Raw genomic sequence first — 23,251 nt, forward strand, 5'->3', positions numbered from 1 at the left:
TGTTAGCCTGGCTTCAATCACGTTAATAAGTTAGGGCCTCACCTGCTCGCCACTGCAGCAACCAACCAGGGTCGAGCCACGTGGGCAAGGCAGTACCTCTGCTACCATTCTTTTATCTCACTGCAAGCCTCCCGGACGCCACAAGACTGGAAGGTGAACCCAGAGGATGCTGGAGCCTTCTCCCATAGTGAAATATCTGAAAGGGCTGGCCTCCCTATTTAAGGCTGGCTGGATGAGCTTCAGCGGTTCAGTTCTGCCAGCGATTGAAAAGGTTGAGTTTTGTCAGATGTACAGTTGAACGAGTGCATCTGTGGAGCACTGGATCAGCCGGTGGACAGTAAAGACCGAGAGCTGTTGTGTGTGTGGACTGACAGCGAGTGTGGGATAGTGCAGCTGAACAGCAAGGAACATTGAGCGAAGAAAGCCGTGAGTAAGAGTGTTTAGAGTAATAGTTCTAGTTTGTAAGTGTTAGTGAATAACTAGAGTGATCGAGTTAGTGAAAGTAAAGAGAGCACGTGAGAAATGGTATATTTGTTTGCCTGTGTAGTTGTGTAAGCAATTATTAGTTAGTCAATAAATCCTAGAGTAAATGTTACCAGATGTGTGTATTTACCCACCTGCCTTCACGTTACAATATGTAGAGACAGTCAATGATTTTCTTGAATTAAGTAGTTCTACCAAATGATGCATTTTAAGCAAAATTAAATCACAATATCTGGACAATTTTTTACACGATAAATTGCAATTCAGTGGGTTAAAGATAGGAAGATTAAAGGCGAGAATAACAAAAGCAGAGGAACTTCTTTCTCCCAACTCATATAAAATTCTTCAATAGAATGTTGCTGTTCAAATTACAACATTCAACATTAGTAGCTATCTCTGAGGGTAGATTTTGATGGTTGATATCAGTTCTGTGCATGTTTTTTAGATTAGACTGTATCAAAATGATACGAATGACAGAAATAATTATCTCCACTGTTTCAATTTACATCATACACTATTCGTGCTGATTTTCAAGTGGAAGAAATATCCGACTTTAAAGATTAAGTAATTAAGATTTTAAAGTACCTATTTGGTAGAACTGGCATTATAGCACAAGCACAGATAAGTTCCCTTTTACATTTCTACTTCATACAACCCTCACACTCTTCATCAATATTCTGTAACAAATTTGGATTAGTTTAAAGGTGGTCAACATACTAGTTTTTAATTTATAACTTCTCCAATTTTGAGGACAAAGTAAAAACAAGTGAAAAAAATTCTTAATAATTTAATATACAATTACTTTATGACAAACTTCAAAGAACCGGCATCATATTGGTGTATGAAATTCTAAAAATGTGAAAAGAAAACTGGCATCCAGCACAAACATCATCTTATTTCAACTCTTTTCTATAAATGCACTACTTCTATTTAATAGCTTAAGACAGGATAGAAATAATTTCTCTGCAAATAACATAAATCTATATTAATATCATCAACTATATTAAATTCATTTTTGTGTTGATAACTTCAAATAAATATATGCCTTTTAGTGATAAGACTGGCTCTAACATACACTATGTACAGTATATCACAAGCAGGGAGAGATGAAGGATGGGTTATTGCACACTGGGACTAGCTTAATAGTACCGCCAACTTTTACTGCAGTAAAAATCTTACCAGAAGATAAAAGAGACTTTTTTACCCCATTAACTTCATTACTGCTTCTAGAATCCACAATTTTACCTAACACAGGGATAGAGGAAAGGTTTGATGGGACGACATAATACTGTAAAGAACTGGAGTGAAACACACTATTTTGAGAAACATAAATAGAACTCTTCTTTGAGGAAGGCTGAATGTGACAGGTGTTGTGAACTACATGGTTCTTAGTTAATTCAGCTGATGTTATCAAAGAATTACTGTTTAATTTACTTGAAGAAGCATTAGAAAAATTCCATTGCTTTCCTTCAGGAACATTCAAATCTTGAGCAATATCTTTTGTTACTTCATTTACATTTGAAGTAACAGCAAAAAGTGGAACTCCAACAGTAAACACTGGCTCTTGACCATCGGGTGGTTTGCTTGAACACAATCCATTTTCAGGAGAAGGCTGAAATTGCTGGGTTGCAGTAGGTATTACTTTAACCAGTTTACGGGTTACTTTTATCATATTTTTTGCTTTACCATTTCCATTGCAAGTTTTCTTAGTGTTTGAATTACTACTAACATTCTGATCAGACTTATTTTTGTCAGATTTCACTTGACTTTGTTCAGTACAGGAGTCAATGTTACTAATGGGAAAAAGTTTCTTCCTAGCAGCACCTACTGTTCTTTTTTCAGGCAACCTTTCTGTGGGACTGGGAGTTTCTAGGGATTTTAATCTTTTCAGTTCTATTTCAGCAACCTGCAAGATGTCTGTAAGGGAATCATTACTAGAACTGTTGTGGCGGCTCAGTGGTTTCCCAGAGGTGAAGCTCTGATTCTCCGAGCATTCTGTTGAAAGTAAAATTTTTAATGCATTATTCAAAGCATAAACAAATTCAAAGACACACTTTAGCAATGTAAAGCAAATACAACATAACAAACATACAGAAAAGGAAAACCTGAAATTCATACATATACTGTACCAACATAGAAACACCAAAAACTTTACAAAGGTCATATGAAGTGTACAGGCAGTTATAAAAATAAACTACGGTCAATACCTTCAGAGGTATAGTTAATTTAAAGTACAATGAAAATGTATGGGAAACATGGAACCTGTTATTTTGGGCATGACAGGCATATACTGAAATTACGAAAGAAAATGCAAATAACGATTTATGACTACATGTATTGAACCCAACTGGTTCATGTCATTGGCATATAAATGTTGTAGTTGGACAAAAGTAAAATTATATGAGGTAGAATCTATAAGTGAAGTAGGATGTACAATCTGCACACTTTTTAGCGATAGATTTACACCCTAGAGCTGAAGCGGTCGACCTCGGCAATCTTCGAGATTCGTACTGGCAATCATTGAAACACAAACTATGAATCGCTTATGCATCGCTGTGCGACGTCTGGCGTACACTTTACGTACTAGTACTGTTGTTATTTACACAGCAAAGCCAAACTATAGAATTCACTCTATGAATAAGATTCACATCGAGAAATGTTATATAATGTGTGTGTGACACAGTTATTGGCTTAAAATAACAAAGATTTAGAAAATTCACATCGATCGATCATATTATCGATTCATACCAGATTTCATTTCCATTCAGTTGACAGTACTTACGGAACCGGAAGCGCTCTCTTCTTACTCCTCAAACCCGTACAGAAATCTATCGCTAAAAAGTGCGTAGATAGTATGTCACAATCCAGCTTGCTAAAAGCGCACATGTAAAGAACAGCAAATATTGCACCAGAAAGAGGGTAATGGAACTTTTCACTCTAAAGAGAGAAATATGAGATCAACATGCGACAGCGATACTAAATTAAGTTGGCAAAACTTTCAAACCAATGAATAACAAGATAGCGCGTTAGGAAAGAAATCGAGGCAGCAGCAGGGACACCAATATGATGGCGCTGTGAAATAAGCTTAAATCCAGAAGTAGTGATTATTAAAGACAAATAAGACTTTTACGTATTTATAAAAATGCAATTGTCATATACTGGCAAACCTTTTTAATTAGATATGTGGCTACTGGAGACAGGATATGTTGAAACTGGTCCGTGGAATCCTGAAACTTTGTCCCATGAGGCACGCGGATGGGAGGACGCCAAGTGGTGAAGAGAAGCACTCTACTCTTAGCTTCGGGACTGAATGGTTCGGACGCATATTGTGATCGTCGCCGTGGACTGAACATTTATTGATGTAAAGGAACAATAACTCACCTCGTCCTGGACTTAATCTGCAGGGATTTTTCCCATAAGGGAATAATTTATATTAAATTGTCACAGATTGAATTATTACCTGTAAAGCGCCGATAGACACGTTCGAGCTTGATTTACTATTGAATCGCGGATTCTTGCTGAAACAGGATGCTAATTAAACTGTTCTGGGAACTGAACGCGATTGAGAAGAATGTATTTTTGTGTTTATAATTTGTATCATAATTAATTTGTATTTTCTGTATGCTCAGTGATTATCAAGTTTGTACGGACACGTGTGTACCAATTGTGCCGTACATAAATTGTGACAAGAACATGGACCTCAAGAGGAGAATTTTTACTGACGGTTGCGTTTCCATCATGATGGAGTGAGCACCGCATCGATGGGCCGACCCGATGGCTGAGGTGGTGCGTGGCTGAACATGGAGCGAACCAGACTAAGATGAGTACATCTGATTTTATCTAACTTCATTATGCATGAATCAGCTTGTTATGTAAATTTGTAAATAATAGTAACTTCTTGTATGTGATGGTTAAGTTTGTTTCATTTAAAATGTAGCAAGGGTCAGCTAGATTTAGATAGTTAATTTTTGTAGCACTAATGCCTTAGGGGTGTGTATTTTATATATATGATCTTCTGAAGTGGTCTAAGCGTGTGGTAATGATCTTCTGGAATAATATGTGTGTGTTTATATTTTAATAAGGATAGATTGCATTTAGTCCCAGGTTCAATTCCTAGCCAGGTCAGGGATTTTTACCTGGACCTGAGGGCTGGTTCGAGGTCCACTCAACCTATGTGATTAGAATTGAGGAGCTATCTGAGAGGGAGATGGCGGCCCCGGTCTAGAAAGCCAAGAATAACGGCCGAGAGGATTCGTCGTACTGACCACACGACACCTCGTAACCTGCAGGCCTTCGGGCTGAGCAGTGGTCGCTTGGTAGGCCAAGGCCCTTCAAGGGCTGTAGTGCCATGGGGTTTGGTTTGGATTTTAGATGGCATTTAGTACATTTAAGTAGTTCTTGGGTTAGTATTAGTGGCATGTTGCATGATTATTTTCAATCTTCAAGAGAAATTCATTTATATTGTGCTACGGATTTAAACCAGTGATCATCAGCAAACATTACAGTGTATACACTGACTGACAGAGCAAATGCAACACCAAGAAGGAGTGGTCAGAACTTTATGCCAATTGCAGGGTAGACTGACGTCACTTAGGTATGCTCATGATGTGAAATGCGCCGCTGTGCTGCGCACGTAGCGAACGATAAATGGGACACGGCGTTGGCGAATGGCCCACTTCGTACCGTGATCTCTCAGCCGACAGTCATTGTAGAACGTGTTGTCGTGTGCCACAGGACACGTGTATAGCTAAGAATGCCAGGCCGCCGTCAACGGAGGCATTTCCAGCAGACAGACGACTTTACGAGGGGTATGGTGATCGGGCTGAGAAGGGCAGGTTGGTCGCTTCGTCAAATCGCAGCCGATACCCATAGGGATGTGTCCACGGTACAGCGCCTGTGGCGAAGGTGGTTGGCGCAGGGACATGTGGCACGTGCGAGGGGTCCAGGCGCAGCCCGAGTGACGTCAGCACGCGAGGATCGGCGCATCCGCCGCCAAGCGGTGGCAACCCCGCACGCCACGTCAACCGCCATTCTTCAGCATGTGCAAAACACCCTGGCTGTTCCAATATCGACCAGAACAATTTCCCGTCGATTGGCTGAAGGAGGCCTGCACTCCCGGCGTCCGCTCAGAAGACTACCATTGACTCCACAGCATAGACGTGCACGCCTGGCATGGTGCCGGGCTAGAAGGACTTGGATGAGGGAATGGCGGAACGTCGTGTTCTCCGATGAGTCACGCTTCTGTTCTGTCAGTGATAGTCACCGCAGACGAGTGTGGCGTCGGCGTGGAGAAAGGTCAAATCCGGCAGTAACTGTGGAGCGCCCTACCGCTAGACAACGCGGCATCATGGTTTCGGGCGCTATTGCGTATGATTCCACGTCACCTCTAGTGCGTATTCAAGGCACGTTAAATGCCCACCGCTACGTGTAGCATGTGCTGCGGCCGGTGGCACTCCTGTACCTTCAGGGGCTGCCCAATGCTCTGTTTCAGCAGGATAATGCCCGCCCACACACTGCTCGCATCTCCCAACAGGCTCTACGAGGTGTACAGATGCTTCCGTGGCCAGCGTACTCTCCGGATCTCTCACCAATCGAACACGTGTGGGATCTCATTGGACGCCGTTTGCAAACTCTGCCCCAGCCTCGTACGGACGACCAACTGTGGCAAATGGTTGACAGAGAATGGAGAACCATCCCTCAGGACACCATCCGCACTCTTATTGACTCTGTACCTCGACGTGTTTCTGCGTGCATCGCCGCTCGCGGTGGTCCTACATCCTACTGAGTTGATGCCGTGCGCATTGTGTAACCTGCATATCGGTTTGAAATAAACATCAATTATTCGTCTGTGCCATCTCTGTTTTTTTCCCCAACTTGCATCCCTTTCGAACCACTCCTCCTGGGTGTTGCATTTGCTCTGTCAGTCAGTGTATTTAAAGTCTTTGTACATTGGTAAGTGATTTTATTTTTGTCAGGTTAATGATATGTGCTGCGAGTTAATTCATATTTTCAACATTTCATTATTGTGTTTATTCTTGAGCCTTGTTTGAGATAGGATACCTTAACGCTCAGAACGCTAGTGAGAGGAAGAGAACCAAGGATAATGTGGAATGGAATATGTCAAAGTTGATATGTGAATGTAAAGAGATTATGTGTTCTTGATGAATAACAGTCATGAATCCTGGTAAGGTTTGAACCAATGGTTATGATAATTGAAGGCGAGATTTCGTGTATTCCGAAATGTAGATTGCAAGGAATTTTTGTTACAAGCCCAGTGAAGGCTAGATTATTTGGAAGAGATTGAATGAGCTCGCCAAGAACATGGAGATATCGTCAAGTGATGACACATATATACGAGGCGCAAATGTTCCAAGTTGAGACTTCTCCACTGTACTGCATTCTCATGTGTTAAAGAATAAACCCCGTTGAAATAGGGTCATCAAAGACTAGTTATGATGTCATTTTTATATAATTCTAATTGATCAGGTAGGCCACAGGACATAGATATTTAAAGAGTTAACGTCACTGAAGTACCACTCTAGTTAAAGGTAGGGATTTTCAGGTCACTGTAATGAGGCGTCACTGTAATGATGAACGCCACTTCGACTCTCGACCAGGTCGATGGACTTGGGATTTCCTGATGGCGATTATTGCTGGATTTATTTTGTTGTTGTATGTGAATTACGTTTATTATGTATTTTGGCAACGCAAATTTTGATTTGTGGTTTCAGTTCCATGTGGTTGCTATATTTGAGGCAGGGGTTTTATTTCTGCTGCAGTAGAGTCAGTGTAGATGTAAAGTCTTTGGGGAATTTTGTGTTTTTTGTACTACGTAGGGCCCTTTGTTACAGATTGTGTTTTATTTAGTGCGACTATAAACATAAAACAGCTGATTATGTATGTGTGGAGTTAGTATTTTCTTTGTAAAGATTAGATATTCTCACATAGTAGTTGTATCCGATGTACTTGTCAGTCCGCGTTCATTTCATGATAGTTGTTGCAGATGGAGGTAGTAAGCCATAACAGATGAAGATTTGATAACGATTAATGAATTAATGTACAGTGAATAAATGTAACTTAATGTTTTTAATGAAATACAAATCAAATTAATTGATAAAGACAGCACAGGCCGACTATATTTTGGAAATAATGTTTAATAAATAAATAAATAACTAAACCCAAGAGGTAATTAAAATAAAATGAATTAAACTGACGTTGGCAAAATCTTGTTGTAACGAAGTCTTAAATATGGATCTATCGAATAATGTAATATTTCAACCACTTAATATGTATTTCTTTGAAGTTGGAGTTTACGAAAGAGTATTGTTTTTCTGTTAGAAATTTAATGAGTGGAATTGGTTTGAATTTGAAACAGGCCAACTTATTAAACTTAATGAATAAAGCGTTGGTGCTTAATGGAAAATAATATTAAATGAATCTATTTGTAAATTGATCCATTATTATGGGTTTCAGCTGACCTAGTGAGAGTGAGTAGTAGCTTTTATTTTTGAAGTGTTATCATTTTTTAACATTTTTCGTATTCGCTTTGCCAAAGTTCTTCTTTTCAATAAATTTTGTTTTACAAAAAGGTTCTCATTCGTAATCTTTTTATTATTACTTTCTCTCTTATCCTTCCTGCTTAGTAATTTAAGATTAGTTTATATTATTTGAAGATATCACCAGGGATCGCCCGTGTACAACTCTGGGATCATAGCCGGCGCCCAATATCATAGGCCGGAAGGGTAGAGTACATCTTTCTCCTTGTTTATCAGCATTTGTCCCCTAATGTAGGGTCTGGTCTGCTATATGACTCCACTTGATTCACCCATGGGTTGCCGGGTGTAGGTTTACATTCTTCATTTTGTATACAGCCCATTGTTGCTTAGGTCATACCTTGCCAATTCACGCTCATCGAGCCAGAGAGCTCTGAGCCGGCTTAATGCTTGACTCAGAGTAGTCGTGATTTCTTGTTTTAAGAGGAAGTGCAACCTCACAACTTGACTAGTAACACACACTCACTCTCTCTCTTTCTCTCTCTCTCCCGCCCCCCTTGCTTGTTCTGTTTCTTGCTTTGGACGGTCTGCATGCAGACTTCGGAAGGCGATTCAAAGAAGCGAAGGAAATGCAAAGTGAATTGACAGTTTATGACACCATTTTCCATCCTGCTTGTAGATACCGCAGCCAGCTATTACACAGATTTGATCAGGTTACAGTGCTATACAATCCTTAAAGATTGGCACTATTCTATAAGAGATCTTTTACGCTTTTATGAACATTTGTCCCATCAAGAGTTTCCACGACAATATGCACAGGCATGCCAATTTGCTGCAATGTTTGGATCGACATATGTTTGAGAGCAAATATTTTCAATAACGAACCTTATTGTCTAAAAGAAGATCATGCATGTTAGATGCAGTTTTAGAAATTACATTATGCATCCAATCAGTGTGAAACATTTATCCCAATATAACTAAACTGGTGGCATTCAGGAGATGTTAGGTTTCTACTTCAAATAATGAAGAAAATTGTGTTAATTTTAAAAGGGACCCAATTTCTCGTTAGATTATGTGATATACGAAAGCTGATACTTACACGTTTGTGTTAAATTTCGAACATCAAATTTGTTTCGAATTTGTGAGATAAAATCATTTCCATTTATATATTTCTTGATGTAATTTCTCTAGTTTAAAATTCTAAAACAAGTTTCTAATGATTTGAGAGATAATAATTTTCTATACTTTAAAATAATAATACTTTTATTTTTTAAATTGTGTTAATTTCAAAACTAATGCAATTTTATTTTTGATGTAATGGGTTAAAATATAATTAACATTTATAGTTTGATAGAATAATTTACCTTTGTTTACATATGTGTTAAAATAGGAAATATTGACATTTTGTTTCGATTTGTGTTTTTTTTACAAATCACCCATGTTTAAATGTTTAAAATATTTAATTTTCATTTATTTTTAAAAGTCAATTATGTTCACTTTATGTTTATCATGAGAATATCAGGTGAGACAGTCTTTTCCCCATTGCTCTTTAGGGTGAACACCTGCCTGATCCTGCTGTTCAGGCACTCGATCATATCTACCTTGCTCAGCGCAGTTACTCAGCTCACTTGCAGGTTAGGCCTAGCTGTCCAGAGTCACCTGGTGAACAGTTAAGCAGCACGACTGATGACCACGACTTTCAATCAGTAGCTGCCATCTTTTCAATAGAATTGACTCATATATTTCCTCCGTGATCAGCACAATACCAAATTGTTTCCTTTTATGTCTACAATAGTAAATGTTCTGCCTCTTCTGTACTCGGTGAACACAAACACAAATAATGGAACAGTAAGTAGAATACATAAATTAAGATACAGTAAAGTAATTTATTAATAAAAAATTCAGTATTCATACTATTCTAAACCTAACATTATAAATTAATGACACCAACCCATAAGTCAATTGAACCTTTCACAAACATCTGATCGCCAGGAAGCCCTTATCTGCCGGGCTGAGTGTCTCAGACGGTTGAGATACTGGCATTCTGACCCCAACCTGGCAGGTTTGATCCTGGCTCAGTCCGGTGGTATTTGAAGATACTCAAATATGTCAGCCTCTTGTCAGTAGATTTACTGGCACATAAAAGAAGAACTGCAGAACTATTTTCCAGCACCTCTGTATGCTGAGACTGTTTTGAATCTTCACAGTGGCTGTATTTTCCTTATACACGGACTTGAGGAGATCAATCAAAAGGAGTGGCAAACCCATGTCATCCAATATTTTCCAAAGATGGTTCTATTTGACAGTATCGAAGGCCTTTTGGTAGTCAATAAAGCACAGGTATACTGGAACATTGAATTCTCTAGCCTTTTCTATGATTTGTCTTAGGCATAAGATCTGTTCTCGAGTGCCTTTCCCTTTCATGAATCCAGTCTGGACTCGAGGAATTTGATACTCTAGGAATGCTCGGAGTCTCTTGTGCAAGATATGAAGCATAACTTTACTGGCATGTGAAATCAAAGCAATTAAGCGATAATTTCCACATTTTTTTCCCTCGATTCTTTCTTGTGGATTGGGACAAAAATTGACTGTACCCATTCCTCGGGACATCTTCTAGAATTCCATATTGCTTGGCAGATTTTCAACAGCATTTCAAATCCAGCATCGTCTGTAGCTTTCAAGACTTCTGCACTTATTCTGAATAGTTGATGCTTATTGTATCTTGTCTGTTTACATCACTAGTCTTACAATAACTTCTTTTAGACTTGCAGTGCGGGTATTTAGATCCACTGGAATGTCATCCTTATTAAGAGACAAGGATACAACACTAGGGCTTATCTTGTGCTCTGTCTTAGCACTTGAGGCTTGTGACCACGTCAGGTAGCGCCTGTATTACCTTTCTCCCCACACTTTTCTTAAAAGTTTCAACAGAAACAGTTTTCTAGGTTGCATAGTTACATTAACAGAGATAGAGCTGAGATAAGGATACCCAAGAAAGCATAGCGAAAGTGAATCTTGTTAAAGAGTTCTCTACCAAATTAAAAATCTTCTTCTGCAAAGTTACAGGAAGTGCTATAAAGTGTTTTAATGTGAACACTGCTAGACACAAAACTGCTGAGATAAATGGGGAATAAGATGTATCTATTTTTTAATCTATATTTTACTTCAATTAAATATTTTGTGCTCCCAGCGACTGTCGGCAAATTCTTAATTCCGATAACTAATATAGTTTTCATTGGTTTGCAGGAGCAGCAACGTGGTCTCTGTCACCATTGTGTAAGAATGCAATATTAATTACGATGGGTTTTAGATGCTGTTCTTTTTAAATCAAGAAATATCTTTAGTCAATGACCGTAATCTAATGGTTCATAATGAATTTATGGTAGAGACTAGTGGAATTACGTTAGAAGAACTACCAGTAGTAAGGAAATTAATTGAAGTAACGCAATAAGATTGTATTATGAACGACATTTTTGACATAAAAGAACTAGTGGAATAAATATCATATATCATGGTTATATCTTCCATTTTTTAAAGTCATATTTAGCTGTTTGTAAGAGCATATTTGCTTAGAGGGAGCAAGATATTTTTGACAATTTTTGATATTCCTAAAAAGCAAGACAACAAAAACAAGCACAGCTTATGTTTAATGTTCAGCAACGAAGGGAATTATGGGGTTTTCCAAACCTAGTCAGCTCTTTAGTTGTCCAAAGTACACTACTTAACTCAAGATACTGTTGCTGTGTTTTAGTGATACATATATCGAGGATATCTGACGAGTTTAGGGAATTTCATGGTTGAAACTACACCAGCAGGATTTACCTGATTTAGCTCTGCTCTACCTCATCGTAGGACGAGGGTCTTAATGTGTCAATGGCGTGCATTACTGATGATTAAACAAAACATAGAACAGGTCAAATTATCTAACGTGAAAGTCTACTAATAGTGAACCAGTATTCTACATTTATACCATTACGAAGTACATGTACCGAATCACAGACACATTTATATAATTTTTCTGAACATTTATTACACCTAGTTCTATTATTAAGCTTATAGTATATAATTTTCACTATGTAATATCGCTAAAACATAGCAACAGTATATTTGATTAATATCATTTTATACATAATTTGTAGTAACTTAGAAGGAATGAAGCGGAAACAGTTGTTCCACACTTAACTGTGTCAACACCTACGTAAAAGGCAAAAAAAAAAAGATAATAGATTCCAAAATACAAAAACCAAGGCAGATAATACAAACAGAACAATGCACAATAAGACTGATCAGAAATAATTTATAAAGTAACTTATAATAATCACAGAACATAATAAAATTAAACTGAAACTTGAATTACAAGTTTCATTTTTTTTGTCTGTAATAATTTGGAAACCCCACTGCATAAGCAATCTGCTCACAGCTGTTAAGTTGCGTACTACTGCCCTGCAGAAAGATCTCTCGCTCTTGAGTCTGCTACTCCTTGCTCTAATGCAGCGATCCTGTTAGTGTCTGTGGTAGAAGGTTTATTTCCAGACTCATAATAGCAGCATTTCTGCTACCCGACACACACCGATATGGTACTAAGAGTTGCAAATTCCATCAAACCTTTTCTTTGGCAAAGTGAAATTACTAACCACTCCCCTACCCTTCAGTTGTCATAAATGTGATACACTATTCCCCTTCTCCTTTCACAGACAATTCCTGGGCTGAGAACAACGGAGCAAGTATAAGAATACAACAGACGTAAATCCTCAAACCAAGATCTTCTTACACATTGGAATAAAAGAAAATAATCTGTTAAGACGGATGGGGTAGTAGTTTACCGCAATTGCTGTGATAAAGAGGCAAGTATTTTTATGACTTTTAGAGAAATTTGTTGACATTGCAGTCTCCAGTCACTTCATTCTATACCTGGCACTTTATTTCCTCAGTCCAAAGTGGCTGTTGCAAAAAGCATATATCCATTAGTTTTATAGCAATCAGTCAGTAACCGTTCAGAGAAATTTTTATTTTCAATTTAAGTTTTGGAATAGGAGAACAAACATCGTGCACTGTTTAGCAGATCAAATGCACAAAAAAGTAAATTCTGCATTTTACAAGAGGACCAAACTTTATTCACAATTCCAGCACCAAGGCCAGCACCTAACATATATTTTTACAGATTTATGTGATGAATACCACTAGAAAAACAGAACAACCCAGCACTAAAAGGATTCCTGGAAAAATATACTGAGAACAATGTCCCAATCTTTCAACTTTGTGAAAAAAAAAAAATCTTTTGATATTGTATGCAAAGATATGCAACATATTTGCAGTAAACATTATTTGTAATTTACTATTTTAAAACTACCTTTCTGGAAATCTAATTTGCAAGTGAAATACATTTTATTTTATGTTGCCATTGATGCTTTCACGGCCCGTACTTATAGACGTACTACTGAAGAGGCTTTTGGGCTTATGCCATGTCAAGAAAATAAGGTGAAATTCTTTACGTTTCGCAGAGAACTGTGCTCTGCGTCATCAGAAGAAAATCTCGACCGTCTGCGAGAAAGTCTTCTTGTTTAAGAAACATCTACCTGCAGTGACTCATACAATGCCGATATGCTTCCTGGACTACTCCAAGGCTTTTGACTGGGTAGTTTGGGGGCACACAAGAAAACTATACCAACTGATGGCCGCTTTCTCTTCAGAACAGGTTTTGGTACATGGGAGAAGAGTAAGACGACGACCTGGCACAAGGTAGTCCGAGAGTGAAGAACTGCATTCTCCATTAAGATGAAGGAGTTTTAGAAATCCAGAAAGGCTGACAAGTGTTACCTGTGGTCCTAAGGAGCTGAAACGATATGTTTTTAAAAAAACGTTTATCCATATAACTCAGGGTAAACAGGCTCATGAACTGGGTGATGGTAGTGAATCAACATGTGACGAATATTTGTAATAGACTTCTAGCAATTGGAAGGAAATCCTGCAAACCTGCAAAGAATAACCTAACAGGAGGATTGTGCATGAAACATTGGAAGAAAGTTCTTTTCTTTGAGGAAAATCACTTTGAAGTGCAGGGACAGTAATTCAATATGTACACTGAGCAAACTCTCCAAGATGAAAAAGTGACCAGTACATCAAAATAATGGGAAGGAGAGGTCTTTGTGTGCTGCAGAAAAGGTTTCCAGATGATGGAATATTTCAGCTTGACTTGTCCTTTTCACACTTCCAGGAAAGTGAAGAAATTCTTCAGTGATAATGATATTCGTTTACTTGTGGCCAGGGAACTCCCCTGATATTTTTCTTTTTTACAATTTGGATTTTGTCACACCACCGACACATATAGGTCTTATGGTGACAATGGGATAGGAAAGGCCTAGGAGTCAGAAGGAAGTGACCGTGGCCTTAAGTACAGCCCCAGCATATTTGCCTGGTGTGAAAATGGGAAACTACAGAAAACCATCTCCAGCGCTCCAACAGTAAGGTTCGAACCTACCATCTCCCAAATCAAGATGATGATTATGTGACCCATGCCCCGATATTAATTCCATAGAAAGCATAAGGGATATTTGCAAAAGGAGACTAACAAAACATGACCGTTTGATGAAAATATGCACGATAAAGCCTCCAATTGTAGTATGCTATCATGATTATGTATTATGTGCTCCAAGCTTGTGGAATCTATGCTAAATCGTGTAATGCAACTTAAAAAGATGAAAGGGCCTAACAGCTAGTGGTATGCAATAGATGAATAAATGAAAAAAGCCCATGTATGTTATTGTTGTGTTTAGTATCAAGACATGAAACGAATTGCTCAGACAGAAATATATGCAGGATGGCTACCTTTGCTCCTGCAGACCAACTTTTATGTTGATAACTGGATGATGATGATGATGATGATTACGACAATCATTATCATGTTTCAATTAATTTGCATGGGACTATAGGTAATATTAAAGATGATCGACAAGAGGAGATTGTAAAATATAAAACTCAAAGAATTACAAGCAATGGATATAATAATCACTTGAAGTTGTATTTTCTGCACAATTATGAGGACCACTTTCCAGCAAAGTGGAACTGAGTAAAGGATCAGTTTTATCAAGATAAAGAAATGGAAAGCAGTGTTGATGGGATTATCTCAATGGTAGCTGATTACTGCTGGTGTTTAAGAAGAGAAAACAATGAAAAATGCAGTTTTCACAAAATGTATTAGTAATGATGCACACGTGAAAACAGAGTGGCAGGGAGTATGACGAACATCTTTAAGCTTATCAGCAGTACTGAAATATTGTCCTGTTTAAGCAGCAATTCACAAATTAATCACAAAATCTTAAAACTCCTGATAAAATAAAACTTTTGCTGATTTTGACAACCTTTAGTTTTAAATTAATATACCAGTTGGCTTTCTTTCTTGTCTGGACGGCGTTTATACCATAAGATACGAATTTCCTAATTTCCGTATTAACAGCTAAAATCGCTAATATAACAATTTATTGCTCAACTATCCTCCTGTTCAATACAAGTGATTTAGACTTAAAATTTACTTCTATAGATGTTTCAACCCTGACTGGGCCATCTTCATAGTACATAATGACTAAAAACAATCAAAATTAATTAACAATATGCAGGCTACATATAATGCATAGATCTTGTTTTGGATGAGTTCATGATCTTAAAAGTTGTAATTGTTAAAATTCTTTAAGTTTGCACTAGTGATCTACTTGTCTCGAGTAATATTTCTTCATGTTTTGGATAACTGAGTGTCAACAAATGAGAAAAAACTAACTCTAATAAGTGTCTTGTATAAGACTTAGATTAATCACTTAGCTGCAAATAGGGAACTTTAGATGGCAACAAATATTGCAGTGTTAGGACTGCCTGTAAGTAAAAAGGGTTAAATTAATTTGTTGGAAAAGAGAAGAAATTCTATGTGTGTGACTGTTATTAAATAATGAAATGACAAACTGACCTCCCATTGCCCAGTCGATGGCATGCTCTTAGGCGTGGTCTAGTGCGCAGACTGAAAACCAAGATGAGAATAATTGGATGCTAACTTCACTGTCTCTCAGAAACTGCCATCCTTCCAGAGCTGAAATGTAGAGCTACATCATCTACATACAGCGATGGAACAACTTCGGGTACAGCAGCAGCAGCACGGTCTTGGAGTTTCCTAGTGAGCCCTGGGCTATTTCGCCATAGTGTGTAATATTCGTCGTGAGGTGGGAGTAGAGCATAGTTATTTCTGATGATTACGTAGGTGCGTCAACCAACGTCTATAAAAGGTGGCTGCATATTGTAGCGTCAGTCATTATTCTACTGGAAGGAGAGGCCACAGTTGGCCGTTAACTGAACGAGATGGAGTGGCCTCAGTCGGTCATTAATTATTGAGAGAGTGAGACTACAGTTGGTCGGTCACTTAGTTGAAGATACGGATGAGAAAGTTTACCATGGAGCCATAGAAGGATACACTTGCAATGAAGTCATACCATACAGATTTAACAAGGGCATATGATATGGAGAAGAAGCAGTCACATGGATACATCACAAAGTCAGGCGTGACACATCTACAGTAAACACCAGATCAAAAGGAATACGTTGTAATTACACTCAAAGTGTTGAAGGTACAGTCAAGTGAACCAGCAAGGGATATATTTCGTATAAATTGTTAAATGTCCAGTCAAGAAGAATTCAAATTCATGCCTAGTTTCTTTCAGTTGCAATGTCATAATTTCATATTCTCATCTGTTTTATCGCAACAAGACTTACTATTTTTACATACAATTTAAAGAATATATTCTGTTCTACCAAATGAATTCGTAGTATTATTTCAATGACAGAATTAGATAACCTCAAATTTAATCGGGAAACTGAACGTCAATCTCCTTTCCCCAGAACTTACATGGTATGTTGTCAAAAGTAAGCTTATTACCCCACACCCTAGAGATAGTCAAGATTCTCATTCTATTATTGCTGCACTGAGTGGTAGCTGGTGCCCATCAGAAAATGTATGTGTAAGTAAGCAGGTAAGAAGTGTCAGTAAAAGGTCTGACGATTGTGTATTTTTTTAAATGAATATTAACTATCAGATTTTTCAATTTAAATTTCATTTTAATGTTTTTAAAATCAGTCAACGAGCCAGGAACAATTACAGTATATATGTAGTATAAATGTACAAATTTATTATGAACAGTTTTTTCAAAATTAGAAAGTGCTATGACTTATAAGTTTATTATTATTTTTATGCAAAACTTTGCATAGATAATGTGATTAAGTTTTTACATACTTCGATCTTTTATGTTAAGACATTCTTTCTTCCCCCTCTGAAATAACTCACTATTAGCTGCTGAGAATTTGCATACAAGTTAGTAATTGCTCACAAACTCTCATATCGATGTTGGGGGGTCAATCGGGTAGGGTACCTTGCAAGTAGGTAGTTCCGACATCAACTAGAAAGCATCAAAGAGGGGGTATGAGAAGAACAGTACTTTCATTCTTTAAACAATTATTAGTGTTGTTTGAGTCATCAGTCCATAGACTGGTTTGATGCAGCTTTCCATGCCCCACCTATCCTGTGCTAACCTTTTCATTTCTACGTAACTACTGCATCCTACATCTGCTTGTCATATTCATACCTTGGTCTACCCCTACTGTTCTTACAAACTACACTTCCTTCAAAAACCAACTGAACAAGTCTTGGGTGTCTTAAGATGTGTCGTATCATTCTATCTCTTCTTCTCGTCAAATTTAGCCAAATCGATCTCCTCTCGCCAATTCGATTCAGTATCTCTTCATTTGTGATTCGATCTATCCATCTCACCTTCAGCATTCTTCTGTAACACCACATTTCAAAAGCTTCTATTCTCTTTCTTTCTGAGCTAGTTATCATCCATGTTTCACTTCTATACAATAGCACGCTCCACACGAAAGTCTTAAAAAACATCTTTCTAATTCCTATATCAATGTTTGAAGTGAGCAAATTTCTTTTCTTAAGAAAGCTCTTCCCTGCTTGTGCTAATCTGTATTTTATGTCCTCCTTACTTCTGCCATTGTTAGTTATTTTACTACCCAAGTAACAATATTCATCTACTTCCTTTAAGACTTCATTTCCTAATTTAATATTTCCTGCATCACCTGCCTTCGTTCAACTGCACTCCATTACTTTTGTTTTGGACTTATTTATTTTCATCTTGTACTCCTTACCCGTATATTACTCATATAATGTACTACTGTATAGTGTTCAGTTAATCATGAAACATGCAACTGCTCTTTTGTTAATAGCAATTTATTACAACAAAACATAATTTAATAGTAAAAAAACACACTCTCATAGTTGACAAAACACCAACCTGTACTGCTTGTAGTACTAGTTTTCCTCCTGCGTTTTGGAGTAGGTGACATCAGAATAACACCATTGTCCACATAATTTTCAGGAAAATATTCCTCATATGGAGCTGTTTTCAGTTCTGCATCATATAATGGACCGGTGCTCCGAAGCAATGAATGACGAGACATTTGACACAATTTAATTTCTGGAAAGATATGAGAAATTAAAAATACACAACATGAATATCATTTAATAATAAATAGCTGGAACATAAAATTTTACTGTGCACAGCAGCCTATTATAGGACTTTGGTTAAATTTTATTGATAAAAACTAATGTTAAGCAAGTTTTGACTAAGAGAAAATGAATTGAGCCAAGGCATAATAATCACAACCCACACTTCAAAACATATAATAAAACTACAATTCACTCAAAAGTTTTTCTTGTTTAGCTACTGCATGCATTTCACACTCCACATTCAGCCATCCCATCAGTCATTTGCCCCAGATGAGAAGTAACTATCAAACTATGGTTTCATGTACTCGGCACAACTAGCAGTTTTGCCGAGTCCTTCATGTTCACCTTCACAACAAACATCGTAAGTGTTCTGGGGTTTCACCTTTGTCACACGGTAGGGTCCAAGGAATTTCCTTTTAATTTTCAGGTCTGGTCCCAAATGGGTATATTTTGTAGCAACTAGATCTCCCAGTTTGTATTGACTGACGGTGTCGGTTGAATGATTTCCTATTTTTCTTGGTGAACCTTGAGAATTTGCTGTTTGGCATTCTCCTGCAAATTTTCTGACCTTATTTCAAATTCTTTAGTAAGCTCTTCATTTATGAGGTCAAAAATCCTTAAGTCCATATTATGCATCATTTTGACTACTGTCAAAGGCTCAAACGAATTTGTTTCTATACTATGGTGGCACACAGAATTGATTGCTTGTTGCATAACTTCTACATGCATGTACCACTTCGTTGGATCCAATATCAAAAGCTTGACAAGAACTGAAGCAATCAAAGGGCGAATTCTCTCGACCTGACCATTTGCTCGAGGTAATCCTGTAGTGATCGCCATATGCTTTATATTTTCGGTTTCGCAGTAATTCAAATTCCTGAGACCTGAATGGTAATCCTTGATCAGATATGAACTGCACAAGAATTACTTGGTAATGACTTCCTTTGCAGTAGTAGATATTGTAGGGTATACCAAACAAACTTAGTGAATCAATCGACCACTCAAAATGTGCTATGATAGTTTTACAGGTAGATTCCAATGCCCCAAGACGATGTACATTATAGGTGCGAAGTGGCACACTTTCCTTGGGCAAGGGTGCAAGAACCCCTACTTTCCCCCCATTTTTCTAGTTTAGCGAGAGTTTGTTATATTGCCCTCAATTTTTTTCTTCATATTGTGTATATAATATTCTGTTTGATATGTTCTGTTCTCTTGATGGAGAAATGGCCTCTCTCATTCATATTCTCTATGAATTTATATTGCATTACTTTAGCTGCAACCATAAGTTCGTGTCCTTCACTAAATTTAAACAGTAAATCGACATGTAGCATACTCCTTAAAAGTTCTCTCTAGGCATATTTCCATGATGGCACAAAGACCTTCATTTTCCTGTTGTCTTTAAATGGGCAACTATGTATGGAACTGCATACAGAACAGGGTGACGACTACCGGTGTCGACATGCCACGTTCTCATTCCGCTATGATGTTCAATGGTGTAACTATACTCCTCCAACATCAGATCCCTTCTTGCAACTTTGGGGGTTAAATCCTTATCCATAGTTCTTTGGAAAGCAGCACAGTGTGTTACAATCTTGAATTCTATATCCAGAAGATACACTCCGAACTTCTTTAATGTAACAATGATTGCTAATACTTCCAGCTTGTAGCTGTAGTATTTCTCCTCCTGTGGCATTGTCTTTTACATTATATAATAAATAGGGTGTAGCTGGCCATCCTCGTGTGATTTCTGTAACAATATGGCTCCGTAGCCAAGCTTAATTGCATCGGTATGAACGTCAGACTAGGAGTGGGAAGGAAGCGGACGTGGTCTTAATTAACTACACAAAACCATCTTTAGGGCTGCTAACAGTGTGGTTTGCCCACCATCTCCTTGATGCAAGCTCACAGCTGTATGCCCCTATCCGCACAGCCAACTCGCCCGGTGTTTAACATTTCAAATAACATCCTCTGATCCTTAGAGAATTTGAATTCTCAGTTGTTTTTCAGCAAGTTACTGAATGGCCTAGCAGTAACTGAATATTCTGGTATGAACTTCCAAAAATATCCAGTCAAACCTAAAAAGACTGGACCTCTTCCACATATGTTGGTTCTGTAAATTTCATTACTGCACATGTCCAAGGAACTCAACTCTCCACTTCAAAAAGCGACATTTTTCCTTGTAGAATTCTGCTCCAGACTCTCCAGCTATGTCCAAGACCATCTTCAAGCGGTGCAATGCTTCAGCATTATTCGTAGCAGGAATGATCAAATGGTCCATATAGACTAGTACTACAACTTTAACTATCACAGTTAATAAATAGTTGGAACACGGCTGGCAAATTACAGAGACCAAATGGTACTTTCTTGAACTGAAACTGACCAGTATGAGTGACAAAGCAGTATATTTTTTGCTCTGAAGTTCCACAGAAACATGAAAGAACCCATTCTTTAAATCAAGCATGCTGAATACTTGTAAACCTTGTAACCTATCATCAAGGATATGTGGGCTAAATGGTTAGCGTGCTGGCTTTGGCCCTGGCGGTCCCGGGTTCTACATTATCTATTAGTGGCAAAGGGCAGCAATCCTTTAATATGATTTTGTTGATCATACAGTAATCAATACACAATCGCAATGAGCCAATTTTCTTCCGAACTACCACCACAGGACTTACATACTCTGAAGAGCTTCTTGGCTCAACAATGTCTTCTTCCAGCCACATTTGTACTTGCTCATTGGCAGCTTCTTTTTCTGCAGGTGAGTCATTGTGCTCTGCTGAAAACTGGTCATCCTTCAGTGTAATAGCCAGTTTTACTTTAGAATCTTTTGTTTTGGTAGGTTCACAGGAGGTCATTTCTTCAATTTACTGCCTGTGCTCTTCACTTGCATCTCCACCTACATCCAATGACAGTTATTCTACAATATTGATCTGCATGAGAAACATACCTGTTGCTGCTCTGGAAATTTGAATGATCACCATTTCTGCCTGGCGAAGAACATCACTCCCAAGGATTGCAGGCATTCATTGTCTCTCTTGAAACTACATAAAAATCAGTATCAAGTACTTCATTCTCAGCACAGACCTTTGAAATAAAAATAACTGAGGGAAAACCCCATTAGGAGCAGATCAGTTGTTCTGAGAGCAGAAGCTCCAACTTCCTTACAGATGTCACCTCGAATCAAAGTAACACTACTGCATGTGTCTACCAAGGCATCGATTGTGGTATTAACAATTCTTATTTTAGCGCTCATAAGTGAAGGTAACAAAACAATAAGTGAAGGTGCCGTACTGTTCATAGAATTAACTAAATCTGCTGACTTATGTTCAAATTTATTGCATCTGAAACATTTCAGACCCCTATCCTTGTTCCTACAGCTTATCGACTAGTGGCCTGCTTCCCCACAAGTAAAAAATCTTCGCGATATCTGTTTTTCCTCAACAGCTGTCGTACGCTTGTCCCTTGATTCAGATTTCAAACCACCATCTTTCTTCAAAACTTGTGACCCTTTGTCAACAATGCATTCATAGTTTTGTAGCTTTTCCTTAATATCTGTAAAGTTTTTAGCCCCATATAAAATCATTTTATTACATCAGAATCATCTATGCCATTAACAATATATTGTATTTTGGAATCATCTACCGATCCTCTGTACGCTATCTCTTTCATTACAAGCATATTTTCTTGGAGCGATTCCTTCATTTTACTTTTGTGCCTATAAGCAATTTCTGCACTGTTCATCTTCATATCAAACCCTTCAATTAATGATTTACTAAATTTTCTCCATGTTGATAAGTCAGTTTCACCTTGAATGAACAGCTTAACCAAACCAGATAGTGATCTCTTAGCAAATACCAACTTCCGTATGTTGTCCCATTTCATCAGTATAGAAGTTTCCTCAAATTCTTGAATCCACCTCCCAACGAGATAATGTCCTCTACCGTCAAAGGTGCATATCGAATCTTCAACGTCCCAAAACGACAATGTGAATCCACAATCTGAATTTATGACACTTGTCGATGAGATGATTTGTGACCTAGTCATCTTCACTTTTGCTTTCTGGAGGTTTCTGTTTTGTAAATTCATCTTCTTCATTCTATCATGTTCTTTTGATGTATTCTTCGTTCTGAAGCCAGGACTGCAGTGAGTGTGTCTGAAACCTACATCGTCTTTGTCATCTTCAATGTCCCACTCGTCATCTTCATAATTATTTCCAAACTCCAGCAACAATTCTAATTTGATGAGGAGCTGAAAAATGCACTTCATCAGTTGTTCTCTACCCTGCTCATACTCAAACACAAGACATTACACACAGCAATTAAATCACCTTCAGAGAAATTGTCAAGGGCAAACCTAATCTTAACATATTCCTCAAAAGCTTCTGAAAACCAAAATCCTTTAAATTCTCGCAGTCTTTTATGGTCTGCCTATCACCTTCATTGCCAAACACCAGTTTATGCAATCACAAGTGCAGTGGAAATGTTTTGTTTATCCTTTGAACATCCCCAAGCTTGTCATGACCGACAACTAGCTACAGTTTACAAAACGCACGTCACTGAAATATCAAAAACTGTCCTCAATTGCACCAATTTTACGTTGTTGTCATCTTCATCATTAGAAAGTTTCTCAATTCATTAGATACTTTCAACAATCAAATGCCAATATAATTTTATAAGTACATATCTCAATCAGGTTACAGTGGAACCTCAATTCTCCGTTTTTGTAGGGACCA

The 23,251-nt window shown here is 37.8% G+C and overlaps 1 protein-coding gene across 1 annotated transcript in view; it reads right to left on the bottom strand.

Moving 5' to 3' along the window:
- Window positions 1–1,573: 1,573 nt before the first annotated feature.
- LOC136857676 (transcription factor E2F8) overlaps window positions 1,574–23,251 on the bottom strand; it is a 97,514-nt gene continuing 75,836 nt past the window's right edge. The window contains exons 7-8 of the mRNA XM_067136523.2: window positions 18,308–18,490; window positions 1,574–2,478 (exon numbers count right to left, since the gene is read on the bottom strand). Of these exons, the coding sequence (XP_066992624.2) occupies window positions 1,574–2,478; window positions 18,308–18,490 (1,088 nt within the window). The remainder of the gene's footprint in view (window positions 2,479–18,307; window positions 18,491–23,251) is intronic.

The sequence above is a fragment of the Anabrus simplex genome, chromosome 1 (assembly GCF_040414725.1).
Source record: "Anabrus simplex isolate iqAnaSimp1 chromosome 1, ASM4041472v1, whole genome shotgun sequence".
Classification (NCBI taxonomy): Eukaryota; Metazoa; Arthropoda; class Insecta; order Orthoptera; family Tettigoniidae; genus Anabrus; species Anabrus simplex.